Source organism: Alexandromys fortis, unplaced genomic scaffold (assembly GCF_014885135.2).
Source record: "Alexandromys fortis isolate MF-2015 unplaced genomic scaffold, M_Fortis_MF-2015_v1.1 scaffold_0, whole genome shotgun sequence".
Lineage (NCBI taxonomy): Eukaryota > Metazoa > Chordata > Mammalia > Rodentia > Cricetidae > Alexandromys > Alexandromys fortis.
In genome coordinates this window covers 255,482-272,420 of record NW_026067949.1, presented here as the reverse complement: position 1 = coordinate 272,420, position 16,939 = coordinate 255,482, and the positions used below count along the sequence as shown (strand labels likewise).

The window sequence follows — 16,939 nt, the reverse complement described above, 5'->3', positions numbered from 1 at the left end:
CCTGCGGTTCACCAGCATCTAATCACAGAACAAGGAGCCACCATGGAGAAATTTATCACCAAGTACAAAGAAATTTCACCAAGGAGATTGTGCTCTTGACTTAGAGGGAACACCATTGGACCCTGGGGTGGAAAGGCCCTATTGCTAGATTTCTCAGACTGAGTTGCAGACCCTGCAGCCATCTATTTGCAGAAAACATCTACCAGTACTGACTGTCTCCCAGCAACTGTGCTTGGAGCTAGAAATTGGAAGCTGAAGGTTCTTGCAGTGGTTTGCTGGTAGTTCACCCTCTCCAGGGAACATGCTTCTGGGGGCTTATATTTACAGTGTTTTGTTTAGGGACACCGAGGCAAGCAATCCAGCAGACACAGTGTGATGCAGCAAGCATTATAAAAGAAGTGAGTCCAGGGCAGCCTGTAAGATCATGGCCATGGGACAGGGATGGGCAAGAGCACCGCCAAATAGAATCAGCTAAGTGAGGCAGTGTGGGAAAGCTCATGACCCAGGCAGAAGCTTTGTTCATAAGAGATGCTACACACCAGGGATAAAGTGAATGGTCTCTTAGGGGAAAATGTGAGGGTCAGGAAAATGAAGCTAGAGGAAGTCCATGCACATTGCTGATAAAATCACCAATGATGCTTTGAGATTTTCGTCAGTGTCTATGTGAGGTGACTTCATGATAGGTATACCTCTGGCACTGTGTGGACATAGATACTCCAGGAGCCAACCCCAGCAGAAAAAGATAGAGTGATTGTCCTGATTGACGGGAACCCTTGGGAAAAATGATGCGGTTCCAGAACGGAACAGAGGGAGCTTTGGTTACTGTCTGACCCAGTGGCCTGGGTGAGTGCCCCAAGCCTGGTACTCCTGTTTTTCATTATTACGGTCCTGGTTGTCATGTGGGTATGAGAAGATGTGACAGGAGCTTGGTCATCTTCTCTGTCATTTGTGCAAAGGACCCCTCACTTGGCATGAAGACCAGGAGCAAGAAGAGGTATCCAGTGTCACGGGGCTCACATTCTTAGCAAGACCTAGCTGGGCCATTGTCGGAGCCTCCTTTTTCTGTCCAACTCTGTAGGAAGAGTTCTCAGCTTGGAAACACCTAGAAATACAACTAGCTTGCAGCTGTTGAGATCACTGTGGGTCTGGGACCAAGTATCCTGCTTCATTTGCCTCAGTTTCCTCATTTAAAAATACAAATTAGAAGGCCAGCTCTATAAGAGAGAGAGATGACTAAGATTCCATAGGCTACACAGAACACCACACAGACAGCTTTCTTAGTTGCTGTTTTGTATTGTGAACATAACAGAAGTCTATTATAACCTCCTTGTGTCCCTGAAGGTCACCTTTCCCTTCCCTCTCTGTCTTCTGTCCATGTCTGCCCAACTCCTAACCCCTTCCTACCACCCTTGCCAGTGCTTCCTACAGAAATAAAACTCACACTAATAAGCAATTAGTAAGGTCATTGTCACACAGAGAGCAGCCAAAGTGCTCTGAGAGGGACGGTAGCTCATACTGCTTAATTTTATTTCCAACCAGGTATTGACCATCTCATTATTGCCAAACCCGGGCCCGCAGATTCCATCTGTCTCCCACTGATGTCCACTGCTGATTTACTGGCAGCTCTTCAAGGAGCCTGACTGATTTGAAAACACAAAACTCCCGAAACCAGAACGAGTTTATTTTCCTAACGGCTGATAACTATGCTTAACTCTAATTTGGCGTGAAAGGACTCGGATGGCTTCGGCGAGAGCTGTGCGTTGTTAGCATGGTCCGCAGGGCTCGCCTCCTTGAGGCACAGCTATGCAAGGACTGGATGCTGTCAGGTTCCAGTGGGATGGTAGGCGGTGTCCAGATCACAGACACCAGGGACTTCCTGTTAGGGTATTCATAGGCTGCTCAAAGCTAAAGGGTAAGCTTCCTTGCAATATAAACTGATTCAGGATATTTCACATGCCCTAAAATCCACCAGGTTCAAAATATACAATTTGGTGGCCTTTCAGCAAATTTACCAGATTGTGTGACCACCAACACCACACATCAGCTTTTAGAACATTCCCATCACCCCCAAAAGATGCTTCATGTTCCTTTTGGGTCACCTCCAGTACCACAACACCTCCACCCGCCCCCGCTTTCACATACCTTCCCCAGCAACCATTTAGCTACATTCTCCACACCCTCCCAGGCAACTGCTTATCTGCTTTAACCTTCCCTTGACACTGCATAGCAGTGTTTGCAGGGCCTCTGTGCCTGGCTGCTTTCTTTCACTCAGTCTAATGTTTTGAGGTTGTAGATGTGACAACATGTGTAAGAGTTCTTTTGTTTCATTGCAAAATAGCATCCCATTTCACGAGTGCACCCCAGCGTGTTCTAACACCAATTGATAGACATTTAAGTAGTTTCCCAATTGGCTCTTGTAACTCGTATAGCTATGAACGCTGGTTCACGGGTCTTTATGTAGACATTTGTGTTTCTTTCAGGTGGACCTAAGGGTAGGATGTATGGGGTGGTTTAGTTGGTTTGTGTTTCACTTTTTAAAAACCTGTCTCCAGCTCTGGATGCTTCCACCGGTGTTCATTTCCTCTTTGCTCCTCAACAAAAATGCCTGCAGCTTTGACACGAGAGGCATACGGTTCACACCTCCCCTACAGCCCTCGGTGGGAAACACAAACACGAGGTGCTCCTCTCGCCCCCACCCCCACCCACTGCACCCATCCTGCAACAGAGGTGAAGGCTTTGAGCCACCAGGAACACTTCCAGGAAAGAAATGAAGCCTATTTTTTTCCTTCTTTCTCTTTCTAGGTTGTATGGCTTAGAGAAAACAAAATACTATTGAGTTATAGAAAGAATAGGTCATGCTGTCGTTTCCAACAGCTGTCTTGGGTTAGGAATCGGTGACTACGTTTTGTAAAATTTGTTTGCACATTCTTTTCAGTGCTCTGAAGAAGATTAGCAATTATTTAGCCACAATTCAATTAATGACAGAGCTTGGATACCTACTAAGTGCTGCGCACAGAAAGTTGTATTGCGCAAGTTCAAGTGAGTAACTAATCCCATTGATGACAAGCCAATACCTTACAGCTATGTTGTATGCTGTGGTTCAGAAAAAAGAAGTTAGGTCTTTTCTATCTTTTTGCTCAATATCCATCCTGCTGACTAAAATTCTGACAGCAGAAATAGAAAAGGAAACTTGAACTTGGGTCTGCCCTGTATTACTGCTCCTCGAGATATGAACAATAGATAGATCCTGGCACATTGAACTTGGAGAAAAAACTACTGAAGACATTGTCATATTGGGACTGAGGAGGGAGTTCTGTGAGGTTGTGTTCCCCTTGGGTCCCTATACTTGAAAGAGAAAGGAATTAACTTCCACTGGGCACCAACCCCACAAAGCAAGCATGAAAACACGAACATGATTTCCACCTTCGAGTTGTGAAATATGCGGCCCAGAGCAATGAAGTTCAGGGTCTAATCCAAAATATGCCACACACCAGCAATAACTGGTGCTGCCCTGAGCTCCTCCCACCACAGTACTGTGCAAAGTGGGAGAGCCAATGGTGTTGGCAAAAACCTGACAAACAATACAAGCCTGCAAGTTTCCATACATTTCACTATTATGAAAGATTTACAGGATGTAACATACAAATAATAAGGAAATATGCAGTGTTCGTTATTGTCAGCACTATACAGCTAATTGATTCCCCCAGAGTGACTTCATTGATCCATACTAAACTCATATTTTTCACCAATCTATGGTTCCAACTGACAAATGAGTATAGATAGCTCTGGCATCAATATTTCCTTTCCAATACAAAGGAAAGGAATTTTTCCTTTATGTTAGTAAGTGATACAATAATGAGACAATGGACATATGTCAGACGTTCCCTTGTTCATTGCAGAATAAGCAAATCTTCACTGAATTCGATAATAGTTTTTGAACACTCTAAGATTGCCTTTTCAACGTTTGTGATCGTCACTACAGCTATAAACATGACACATTTGAAAATTAAGACAACTTCATTAATGATTCCTCCACTATATTCTTGGTGGGCAGTGTGAAGAAAATCAAACCCTGATTTGGAGCCTGTGCTGATTTCTGTAAGTCTCCCAGCCCATTACATACCAAAATAGAGCAAATGTACTGGGTGTCTCTTTCTCCTTATAAGGCCACTAATGCCATCATGTAGTCTCAGAGCCATTGCCTGGGCTAATACTAATTATATACCAAAGGCAGCATCTTCAGTGCCATTATCATGTAAGTCTAGGGGTTAACATCCCAATACAAGAACACTGGGGTGCATACTCACACAATAGCATCCCCCAGTGACCTGCTCTTCAGAAAGCAGTCACCGGGGCCCTATGAACACATGGTTGATGTTCTGTACCGTGGTGTGGACACTGCATGGACCGCTCATTTATTTCGAGCCTCACTCTGCAGTCTCTCGGTGACTACAGAGCCTGTCACATGCTCTGAGTTTTAGAAGCTCTCACACAGTCTTTCCTAGTGCTTTACTGAACTCACTCCAAGTCAGTCCTTTCTGCCTGACTCCACTACTTAACCATACAGCTGCCTTGGGGATTTTGCTGCTGGGCTCAGATGCTCTTCCTGCACAAACATGGCTAAGACATAGAGCCTTTCCCCATCCTCTTCCTCTCATTGAGGCCCACCATGGCCACATCGTGGAATATTCCCACCTTCCTTCCAACTCCATCAGGGGACCTGGTACTGTTATCTTTACACCTGATATGTGGCTCCCCGAGAGTGTCTCTTAACCTCCCAACGTGTCCTCACATCCTTGGTCATTCTACTTACAGTTATAGACAGTCTTCTCTATTCTGTAGACAATGGTCCCCTCTGCTTCACTTCAGGGGAGATGTTCTTGTCTTTGTTCTGCTCACTACTATATCTAGGCACTAATACTTCCTGCCTCACAGGTCAAACTAGAGAGGGAGAAGGTTTTTGAATGAACATTGATAAAGATTGCAAGTCTAACTTTTATTGAAAACTTACTCTATTCCAAATGCTATTCTAAGCATTTTGCATGCATTATCTCACTCAATGTCAACAGTGTTCACAAAATATAGCAAAGGCTGGACACTCCCAGTACAAGATGATGCTATTAAAAGGCCCCAGAGAGGCACAAATGGGGGACACATTTTAACGATCAGCTTCAACTCTGCCTTTCCAGGTTTGATTACCTTTTGATAATGCTTTGAAAACTAGTGTCACCAGACACGTGATAAGATCGCTCTGCTTGCTAAGCTCATCAGAACCAGCACAGGAAAGGAACTGATTCACAAAAAGATATACAAACTGTGAGGTGACTCTGGGATCCTGGCCACTGCATTTCCATGGTGTCCAGGATGATACAATTGAGAGAAATGGTCTTTGAGACAGATGGGTCTGAGTTTGAATCCTGTGATGGCACGTATAGCTGTGCAGCCATGCGCATTCTGCGTTGCCTCTCTACGCTTCTTTTTCTCCATCTGTAAAGTAGGAGTGTAGCTTAGCACATAATGCTGTACATAAGAATTGTAAACTAGCTCTCAAGGGTCAGTGTACACCTTACGTTTTATTGTAGGGATTCATTTTATTTTTTATTTATTAATCAATTAATTAATTTTTTCACAGTGAGATCACAGTTTTCCCTTCCTCAATCCTCACTTCTCAGTCCTCCCTCCTTCAGAAAAGTGCAGGCCTTCCATGTATATCAGCCAGCTATAGGATATTAAGTTGCAGCAAGACTAGGCACCTCCTCTCCTATTAAGGATGGTTGAGGGAACCCAGCAGGAGGGAAGGGTCCTAAGAGCAGGCAACAGAGTCAGAGACAGCCCCTGCTCCTCTGTCAGGAGCCCCCCAAGAAGACCAAGCCCACAACTGCAGCACATGTGAAGAGGGCCCAGGTCAGTCCCATGCAAGCTCTCTGATTGGTGGTTCAGTCTCTGTGATCCCAATGAGCAGGTCAGTTGACTCTGTGTTCTCCCATAGTGTCTTTGGTCCCCCTGGCTCCCATAATCCACACCTCTCCCCCTTCCACAGGATTAGGGACCCACTTTAAAGCGACACTACTTCCTATGAACTGATGTTGGACAGAATTGTATTAAAGCTCAGGCTAGTCACCTTAAACACTTTTTGCGGGTAAGTCCCCATCCTCAGAGCTGGGAACATGGGCATACAATAAATATCTTTTTACTGAAAGGTGAGAGCAAGTTGCTTCAGCTCCCTCAACACTCAGTTGCTGAGAGGCTCAGACAAGATGTGCCTGGAACAAGAAAGCCTATGTTAGATGTTACTTCATGGACCTCGTAGAAACTGTGGGAATACTCAGACTGACTCAGACTGCTTTCTCTGCTTCTAGAAAGTCACTGGGAAAGCCAGATGCATCTCAGATAAGCCAGTTGTTCACAGAGGCTGCCTTGAAGGTGTGAAGTTCAGGCTAAGGAGTGTCGAGGTGCAGACTGTGGAAGGCCTGCACTCCACGTGCAGATGCTCGGGTGGTGGAAACACTGAGTTTTAAAGCAAGGATCCTGATGACCTCATGTTGGACGTATGGGGTCAACTGAGATGAGTTGTGGTGTGAGGGAAGAGGATCCCACAGTGAGTGCCAGAGGCCTCCAAGGGAAGAAGGCAAACTGAGGCAAGCAGCTGTTGCTGGAACATCTCATTTCCCTCCCCCACCTTGGCTTCCTTCTTTTCCTTGGACCAGCTGAAGTCAGAAAGTGTTGTGTTAGGGGACAGAGTGAAAACCATTCTCTAGGTGGCTTTCTCTGGAAGTTCCTCTTATTCTCTCGGCAATCCCCAGCACTCATATACACCACAGGTCAGTTGTATCCTTTTATGGCAGGGGAACGTGACTAGGATAGACTCACCAGGCACAAATCAAGGAGGTTTTCAGGGGATGTTTTGAAGGCACGTACTGGTTTACCCATGTTTTCTATTATACACATGGGATCTTGGAAGCTTTGACCATGTACAAAGTAACTTCTACTCTGAACATACCTGCGGGCCTGTGAAAAGGGCAGCCTGCAGCTGTGAGTGTGTGCACGCCCGCCTACATTGGGGGTTTATTTGCCACTCTCTCCAGATAGTCTAGAGAGAAGAGAGAGAGGAGGAAGTGTTCCTGGGCAGGAACCATAGACTGCTCTTTGTCTTGCTGCATTTCTCCTTTTGCTGAATCAAAACTTGAACAAGAAGGGGAAAAGGAAGTGGGAAAAGGGTTCACAGGTTTCTTGAAACCTGCCATGAAGGAAGGATTCAGCAGTCCTTCCTTATTTTCTAAGTTAGCTTTTCTGCCTTGTGCTTCTTTTACTTTCTCGGGAGCTACAATGAGGGACAGTCACTTAAGAAACACCAAGGAGGCTTGGTTAGAACTGTAAGGAAATTGAAATGAAGGGACTGAGGAAGATATGGGGCAGCCTTCTCTGTTCCCAGATTAGTCAACATCTCATTTCCCTTCTCATTTGTAAGGTCAGACCCAGGAAGGCAACACGCACACCTTTCCCCAGTCCCAGGCTCTGAGACTCGCTCTTTTAGGGCCTGATTCTAGGAGGGGAAGAGTTAAGTTTAGACCCCTCCTTCCGTTTTATCCCTGCATCCCAGAAGTAGAGCTAGTCCAGCCTAGAACATTCTAGACCTACCCTTTGCCTTAGTGAACAAGAATTAGGAGTGGTTCCTGTCCCTAAGGGTTGATTTTCTACTGTTCAAGTATTTCCTCTACGGCTATTCTGTATGAGGGGGTAACAAGAGGCCCTAATGTTGGAGTCCCAGGGTTTAGGGTGGAAGATACATTTACAAAGGATGACTTTTGAAAGTGAAAACACAAAGAACTGGGGCCTGACTCATTTCAACAGAGAACACAGGGATCTCTCTGAGTCAGGGAAGCTAGAGGAAGCATATTTGTGGGGAGGGAAGCCAGTTCAGAGAGGGAGATAGAGAGTTACCTTCTGACTACAGATCAACTTTAATGCAAGCTTCCTTGTTTCCAACCCATTTTATTTTATATCCTCAGCAACAAGTGTGGAAAGAGCTCAGAAAGCCTAGCCCTCTTCTCTCAGTGAAAAGATGGCATCGAATTCATTTCATTGTTATCACAATAAGTGTTAAATGTTGGAAGGCCCTAGGCTGATAGCCTGTTAGAGCAGCAAGGATGGGCTCAGACAAGAGATAATCCAAAACTCATCTTAGTCACTAGTAAGGGAATATTTAGCTGGAAGAGGGCACTGGGGTTTGCTTTCCACTAAATTCAGCTAAGGAAAAACTTCAAACTTAAAGGTGCTGGTCCCCCCTTGACTCTGAGACAAAGGAGAGAGGTCCGATCCATGCTAGGGTAGGCTCTTGGGGGATCATAACAGTCATTTATACAAAGAGCAAGAACCAATCCAGTCGACAGACTGAGCATTGTACCTTCACCTATAGGGAAGGTTATTAGAAAGGCGAGATCACTGAGAAGACCCTGAAGAATTAGAGGTAGGCAAGGGGAGAAAGGAAAGGGATTTGCAGCCAGAGAAGATACTAGAGAATGAGGATGCTTCAGCTCACTATGTCTGGGGCCACTCCTCTGGCATGTGGGCTGTAAAACAAATCTAAAGAGGTGAACTAATGGTTGAGAAATTTGTAGAGGATCTTTGGGTAGAAAGGGATTGCTGTCAAGGTCAACAAAAGAGTCTTTTAGTCTGGATGAATGATCAAGGAAGCGTTTATGAGCTAGGGGCAGCTGAACTAACTAAGGCTGCTGAGTTCTCAGCAGATTACACATATATACCCCTCTTAGCACAGGGCATTGGGACTTCTCTATTCCATTCAACTGCTCGTGAATCTGAATTCTTACTCTTCTCTGTTTCGAGCAGAGCCAGGAGTATGAATGAACCTGATTGATAGTAATCCATAAAGGACACAATTAATGAATTCCCTGGTTTTGTTTTATGTTTTTCTTGCTTGTTTTTGTTTGTTTGTTTGTTTGAGATAGTCTCTCTATGTGTCCCTGGTTGTCCTGGAGTCTGATATGTAGACTAGGTTGGCCTTAAACTCACAGAAATCCATCTGCCTCTGCCTCCTGTGTGTTTGGATTAAAGGCATGCGCTCCCATACCTGGCTCGTCCCCTGGCTTTATAAGTAAATTAACAGGGTCCAGAGTTCTTGAACAAATAAACGAAGATGACGCAGGTCAGTAGAAGAGTTAGGGTTCTGGGCTGGGTCACACAATTAATCTCTCACTCCCTTGTAGCTGGCTGTTCTTGGGATCATAGTCCAGACTGTGGAAGTAGTTAGCACAGATGGGAGGAGCTGGACCACTGAGTCAGCCCCTCCCAGACTTAAAGCTGTCTCAGAATAGGAATTTAGCTTAGAGTAGAGTTATTTACTCACTTTCTGATCTAACTCTGTTCCTAGGCAGAGCACGGACTGCTCCCATCATTGCTTGACTGTGATTTCCTGGTGTGCCAGGGCACAGAAAAATTGTATTGAAGTCTCTGAAAGGGTTTGATATCAGAACTTATTGGCATCCACCTCGGAGCAAATGTAGCTTCCTTCAAGATATGGGGACATGGTCTCATTGCTACAACCATATCAGGAGATTGAATGTGTAGTAGATACCAGCACCGGCGCTATCTTTATTGGCAGCGCCAATGCTGCCTCAATGCCAGAAGGGAATAGAGCAGACCACAATGTGTGTGTGTGGGGGGGGTGTCTACCTGATGGTGGGACCAGTTCACATGCTATGCTTTCCTTGGCCTTTCTGTTCTTCCCAGGCCTCAGATGCCTAGGGTTTGGTCTCTATGCAAGAGAGCCACGTATTTGAAGGGGAGCTGTATCTAACTATAAGACTTCAGTGATTAGAGCCCTGAGTCTTGGTTCCTACTTCTGCAAAATGGGGACAAGATGAGTGTCTTCTCTGAGGGCTTGTGAGGATGCGAAGCTCACAAAGAGCAGCTTTGTAAGAGGAGAGGCATTCTTTGCCTAATGATATATTTCCCATGCCTTTTCTCTGCCTGAATGCAGTTCCAAATGGATTAATCTTCAAGATGTAGACAGATAGAGATGTATACAGAGATAGATTTACATAATTAGGGAAAGGTGGTGGTGAGGATAGAGGTGGTGGTGAAAGCATATACACAAGAGAAACAGAAAGACAGAGACAAAGATGGTTAGGGATTGGCTCGCAGGTTTGTGGAAGCTGGCAAGTCAAAGAGTATCACTCTGTCTTGCTTTTGGAGATTTAGGTAGCAGTTGATATTGTCATCTTGAATTGAAATTCCTCAAGGCATCAGGTTGGTGACTGACAGTTTTTTTTTTTCCTGTCAGTTTTGATGAAAGATTCCTTCTTTAGCATTTCAATCATCTTTCTGTCATTGCAACCAAGTAACTGAGAGCAACTTAACAGGAGGAATGGCTTATGGGGGCTGATGGTTTCTGAAGAACCAGTCACTAGTCACCTGCCCTCACTGCTTGTACCTGTGATTGGACAGTAGACTATGGCAGAAGCACCCAACAGAAGGAGGTCTGTTCATCTCTTGAGAAGCAGAGAGAACCCAGAAGGAGTTGGGGTCATAATAATCTCCTTGAAAGGCACACTTCCAATGGCCTAGCTTTCTCCCGTGAGGTCCAACTTCCTAAGGATTCCCTTATCTTCCTGTAGGATCATAGGATAGTGGAAAAGCCTTTAACTTGGGCCATTCCAGACCCAAACACAGTACTCAGGAAAACTGTCTTTGCTCTTAGGGTCAGCAGGGTTTAGAGGATGGGGCACATGATATAAATTATCTGCTGGACTCAGAGTCCACTGAGGGTTTGGAAAGATAAATTATGAGAAAGAAACACCTTCACATTTGCATCTAGACAAGGGCAAGTTAAACTGACACATAAAATTAACCATCACATCACAGGACCAGGAAGTGGTAAATAGGAGAGGGGTAAAAACCACAGCCTCTCCCTGTGGTCAGTAGATTATCAAGTAGATTTTTCTCTTATGCTTCTCTGTGAAGGTTGCCAAACACATTTTTAGGGTCCAGTCCACTAGTAGAAAAACATGAGATAGTAGGAAGTAGGGCTTCGTGAACCTGAGAAAATGCAATGTGTAAGTATATGTGAGGGGATTAGAGAGAGAGCTTGGTAGTTTCAAGTGTGCGCTGGCATTGCAGATGACTCCAGCTCAGTTCCTCACATCCAGGCAGGCAGCTCACATTTGTAATGCCAGCTCCAATAGATTCAACACCTCTAACCTCTGTACGTACTTGCCCTCATGTTCACCTACCTACATCCATAATTTAAAATAAAATAAATATTTTTAAAAATAAATAAGTGCAGTTAACTTCACACAAGCACACAAGAAAAACAGGTGGGAAGAAGGCTATGTGGCTCTTCATTTTTTGAGCTGGACAGTGCGAGCATGTGGGTTGATGAGGCACATGGGATGAATGCATTCCGAAGCCCGATATTAGCCTGGATGCTCAAGAGAGCACCAATCCCTTTCTATTCTTAGATGGAGCTGTGTGCAGGAGTTCATACTTGAAGGAAGTTCACACATACCTCTGTTACTGCCTAGGGACCCAAAGGAAAGAGCAGAAAAGCATCTGGCACTTGGAGGAGTTTCTAGCCACTACTGTTGTAACTATTTCTAGAGAGCCAGAAGAACAGGCACAGGCTACCACAGTAACCACACAGGCATCTCAGATGCAAGAGCCGGAGGTTAGAGAAAGAGTCTCTTCTGATGTTACCTGGGCCCTGCTGGAAATCTCAAGAGACTTGAACTCACAGGTAGAGAGGATGTAGGCGGTTGACATGGGCTGCCAAAAGAGCCTGGCTATTGTGGGCTTGTAAGACCCCGGTGTTGCTCAAGTATCATTTCCACTCCTGTGTCCCTGCAGTATAAACACCATGTGGAACAGATGGACTGAAATTCCCCCATGGGTCTCCACCACCTGGAACTTCACTCTCTGTGCGCAATCCCTCCCTTCAGGTGTGAGTGAGGCAGATGACAACTCTCGCTCCTTCACACACTGTGCTCAGCACAATACATGGGACTCCTTCAGGTGTGGGGTGCTGTTTCCACACAGTACGTGTAATCAGCAACTCCAGCTTTGCCTGAAGCCGTGCTCCAGGCTTCATTCTGAGCTGGCCATCTGGAGGAAGCATCTAGCCTTGTCGATTGAGTGCTTGCCCCCAGAAGACTGCCTCACTTCACACGATAGCGCCAAGCTTCAGGTTGTGACCAACTAGAAACTAGGGTTCCCATGATACCTTCTCTGGGTTCAATTAAACCTGCTAAAACAGCTCGCAGAATTCAGGGATGCACCTTACATACATGTTGTTGCAGGAGCCACTTGTTTGTTTCCTGGCTGCCCAGACTCCCGAAATAATCACACAGAAACTATATTATTGAAATCACTGTTTGGCACATTAGCTCTAGCTTCTTATTGGATAATTCTTATATTTTAATTTAGCCCATCTCCATTAATCTGTGTATCACCACAAGGTCGTGGCAGACCAGCAAAGTTTCAGCTGTCTCTGGCTTCTCTTTGACTCCGCCCTTCTTCCCTCCCAGCTGTTAGCTTAGTTTTCCCCACCTAAGTTCTGCCCTGGTCTGCTATAGGCTTGAGACAGTTTTTTTATTAACCAATAGTGTTCACAGCATACAGAGGGGACTCCCACATCAGCATGTACACATTTTTTTTAGGTATTTTGTTTATCTTCAAGACAGGATTTCTCTGTAGCTTTGGATTCTGTCCTGGGACTTGCTCTGTAGATCAGGTTGGCCTTGAACTCACAGATATTCACCTGACTCTGCCTCTCAAGTGCTGGGATTAAAGGGATACACCACCACCACCTGACTCACATGCCCACTTTTTACAATGGATATTTTCAAGGCTACAAATGTGGAGTCAGATGAAGGAACATGTAAGGTAGGATATAGAACAGTCTCATGCACAGCAATTCCTGTTTTGTGAAGGGAAGCTGTGCCACCCATTAGGCAACCTCCATCTAACATCTGGTAAGGAAATGAGATCCTTAGTCTATCAGGTTGAAAGAAATTACATCTTAAGCATCAAATGTGCAGAGAAGCAACCCCTTCCCAGATGAGCTTTCAGATGAGAGAGAACCCAGGTCCCGCTCATACCTTGGCCATAGCCTCAAAGGGGAAACCCTGAGCTGCTGACTGCATTCCGTACACTCTCCCCTTGCTGCCATGCCTTTTGGTAGCCATCAGTGACTTGTACAGGATGCAATTTCTAAGAGGGAAACAAAATGAAATGGAGCTTACTAACGCTCACAAACAGCAGTGGAAAAAAAAATCTTGACAACAGTGATACCCAGGAAGGGTTCCTTGCCTGACAAGAACAGAAGCCAGGGCCGTTCACCAGGGTTCTGCAGAAAGCGAAAGGTTAATCATGCAGTCAGTGATCGAAAGAGGCCAGAAGTCAAAAAGCTCCACTCAGCATCCCCAGTGGTTTGGCGGCTGAGTTCATGGAAGGAAGAGAGGAGACACTGCTTGATGAAAAGGGAGAAGCTGCTAGGGATCTGTTACGAGGACCCAGATTGTCACCATGCTTTCTTAAAACAGAGCTATGCTCTGAGCTGGGAAGTGTGACTTTATGTTGTCAAGAGTGTCTCACGCAAGAGTGAATGGAACTCTCTGAGTCCAAGGCCAGCCTGATCTACATAGCAAACTCCAGGACAGCCAGGGCTACACAGAAAGACCTCGTATCAAAAGAAAAAGTAAATAAAATAAAATAAAATAAAATAAAAGGTCATTGGCTCCATGAGCTGACTTTTGTGCATATCATCTTGAAAAGCTGGATAACAGTTGTCTTCGAGAAGATTCTAGAAGCTTTCCTGAAAAGATAGCATCAAACACTTTTAAATTCAGAGACTTTTTGTCTGAGCGTGTGCAATCTAAAGCCCATTTCAACAAAAGACTTGACACATTGCCTAAGGAAGGGGAAACCCCTTACGGAATTCCAAGAAAGAAAATCTCCTGGACTGCCCAAGGGAGTAAAAAGCCTCCTGTGAGGTGGGGTATTTTGTTAGGTGGTGAAGACCAGAGTAAGAAACTGTACAGCGCTACTCAGTACACTGTAACGACATGGGTCATTGAATACATGGGTCATTAATGAAGAGTTTTGTATCCAAAGCTTGACCTCAACAGTAGGTGTGTGTAAGCACGGAAAGAAAGATTTTGATTTCTGCCAAGCCCAGTGTGTACCAAGGCTGTTGCTCACACATATGCTCACAGTTAATCACCAACATCCTAGTGCCAGCATTTTGTAGGTTATCGTGAGGGATAAGTATTTAATACCTTGAAGAGTGGGGACAGAGAATTACTGGTCATATCATGACATAGAAAGATGTGTCCTGGTCTGCTGAAGCTGTGCAGAGTTTTGCTGGCACAAAGTTTTGCTGGGAAAAAGTCCAAAGCTAAGATGAGGGCATAAGCTTTTGCACGGGTCTAACGCTAGCTGGTAAGGCCACGGTTGCTGCTGTAAAGGATGCAGTGGAATAGAGAATTCAGTTCACCTGCAGAAAATATTGAGCAATTAACTGGCTAACAAGGATGCAGCCCCTGAGTTTGGGGAAAGCTAAATTCCCATGGGAAGACCTCGCAGGGCACAGCCCCAAGGAGAGAAAAGACTGGAAGATGAAAACAATTCTACAGCTCAGTTTCACACCAGGAAAAGCCCACATTGGCCAAAGGTCTTGTCTCTCTTCAATGTTTCTTGGTCTCAAGATAAAAGACACTTTATTATATATTCTTTTCTTTATAAAATAATAAGGACATGAAGCTAAAAAAGGCAAGAAATATAAATAGAAACAGAGATATAGCTAAATAAACTATGTATGAGATCTGGAATGTAGCCTCATATCTGTGTAACTGATGAGCACACTTCATGCCTGGTTGAACAGTCTATTAAGCTAATGCAAAAGGGTAACTTTTACCTCAAAGGGGCAAACCAACACTATGGAGTTTAAAGAAAAAGCCTACCTGACAGAGAAGGCAAGGTAGTCAGAGAGTGGGGGAGCTGATGACATTAAGAAACAGAGAAGAGATAATGAACGGGAAGAGCCTAAGTCACCTCAAGACCTGTCTGCCGCCACCCACTTTTTCCCACTGAGTCCCAGATGCCCTCATTCCTGTCAGTTGAGCTCCAAGCATTCAGACACGAGAGCTGAAGGGGGAAATTTCACATTTAGACTACGGTAAAGCTGTTAGTTTAATTACGCCTTCACATAGCCCTTTTTTCACTCACACACCCAGACCTCAAGAACATGGGCATTGCAGTGCCTACCCACATGACAATTGGCACCTACTGAGTCCACTCTACAGAACTGGCTTCACCTAGAGCCATCTAACAGTAATGAGGACCTACACAAGGAGGGAGTATGAGGAAAGAATGGAACATAAAGAAAGGTGGTATATTTATTTATCAGCATTCTCTAAAGGAACAGAACTGATAGAATGGATATATATATGCATATACATATGTATATATATACACATATGTATATATGCAGAGAGAGAGAGAGAGAGAGAGAGAGAGAGAGAGAGAGAGAGGGGGGGGGTTATTAAAAATGGTTTAGAGGCTGTGGGCCAGCTATTCCAAAATGGCTGTCTACCAACAAAAGGTCCAAGAATCCAGTAGTTGTTCAACCCAGTCTTCAGTACACACCATAATCCTGAAGAAGTAGGCTCTAAAGTCAGTGAAGGAATGATCTTGCCAGTGAGAGAAAAAACAGGCAGGCAAAAAGGGGCAGAGAGAGAGACTCAACCTTTGAAACCTTAAAACTCACCCATCCCAGTGACACACTTCCTCCTAAAGGCCACACCTTCTAATCCTTTGGAAGAGTTCCATTCCCTGGTGACTAAGCATTCACATGCGTGCGTCCATGGGAGCCATTCTTAGTGAGATCACCACGGGTGATAAAGGAATATGAGATGGGTCCCATTGCACAATGACACAGGAGGAAGGCTCAAGGGGAAAGAGGAAATTAAAGGTAGCTTAGCCAAGCCAGACAGGGCTGGGTCTGGAGTGGGGGCGGGGGATGGATAACCTGAAGGGAAGCTGAGCTGGTGAGGGTAGGAGTCCCGCAAGTTTCCACAGAGGGGAGGTGATCGCCACAAAGTGCATCTGTTGATCCTCTCACTGTGCCTGTTTCCTGGCAAGTCCGCGGCACCTCCAGTTTTTCTGGAGCACACAGAGTCCTGTGTGTAACAACTAAGTCTGGGTTCCTTCCCTGGGGATGCTTAAAGAGACAATGACAAGTCAATGGACCAGAGCTTAAGAATGCAGGAGTGATTTATTTTATGACTTAGGTGGGGTGCACCAGATGACTCCTGTGGGGTTCAGCCGGAGCCAAATGACTGGGGCTTTAACAGGGTGCATGTCTATTCTTACGACTGTTGTAAACAGCACCAGCGTCCCCGGGTCCAGTGTCCACGCCTGTCCAAGGTCACATTTCCACTGAATACAAAACAATTTTGGAATCCTGTGACGACATTTTCTGCGATAGCTGAGATGTTCTTTTTATAGCTGTTTTGTTTTTGTTGGTAATGGCGTTGTTTGGTGTACGTGTCTAAAAATCTGAGTTCCCGGGGAGTGATTTAAGGCAGAGAGAGGCATGGTGGGGAGGAAGTCTATTAATGACCCCTGCTCTCTGAGAGCGAAACAGACTTTAAATTTGTTTTCCAGGTTTGTTACTCTCTGCCTTCACTAACTCTCTTCAGAAAGGTTCCTCCTCCCCATTCTCCACTCTCCCTCCCCAACCCCTCTCCTGTACCTCTTGGCTTTGGGCCTCTGCTAGCCTGCTGGTCCCGGCCCCTCTGCAGCACACTCTGATACCAGGGCAAGAGATGGGCCACTCACTGAACGTGTAGCACCTGCTCTGCCACCAATCTGCTTGCTCTTTTAGATCCAACTCTCCACTCTCAGCCTGCCGTTTCCTTGCCTT

At 45.3% G+C, this 16,939-nt stretch overlaps 1 protein-coding gene across 1 annotated transcript in view; it reads left to right on the top strand.

The window, feature by feature from the left end:
* The first annotated feature begins 1,768 nt into the window (after positions 1-1,768).
* The window catches only part of Clnk (cytokine dependent hematopoietic cell linker), a 105,675-nt gene continuing 90,504 nt past the window's right edge, over positions 1,769-16,939 (top strand). Inside the window, exon 1 of the mRNA XM_050149611.1 lies at positions 1,769-1,884. Within this exon, the coding sequence (XP_050005568.1) occupies positions 1,769-1,884 (116 nt within the window). The remainder of the gene's footprint in view (positions 1,885-16,939) is intronic.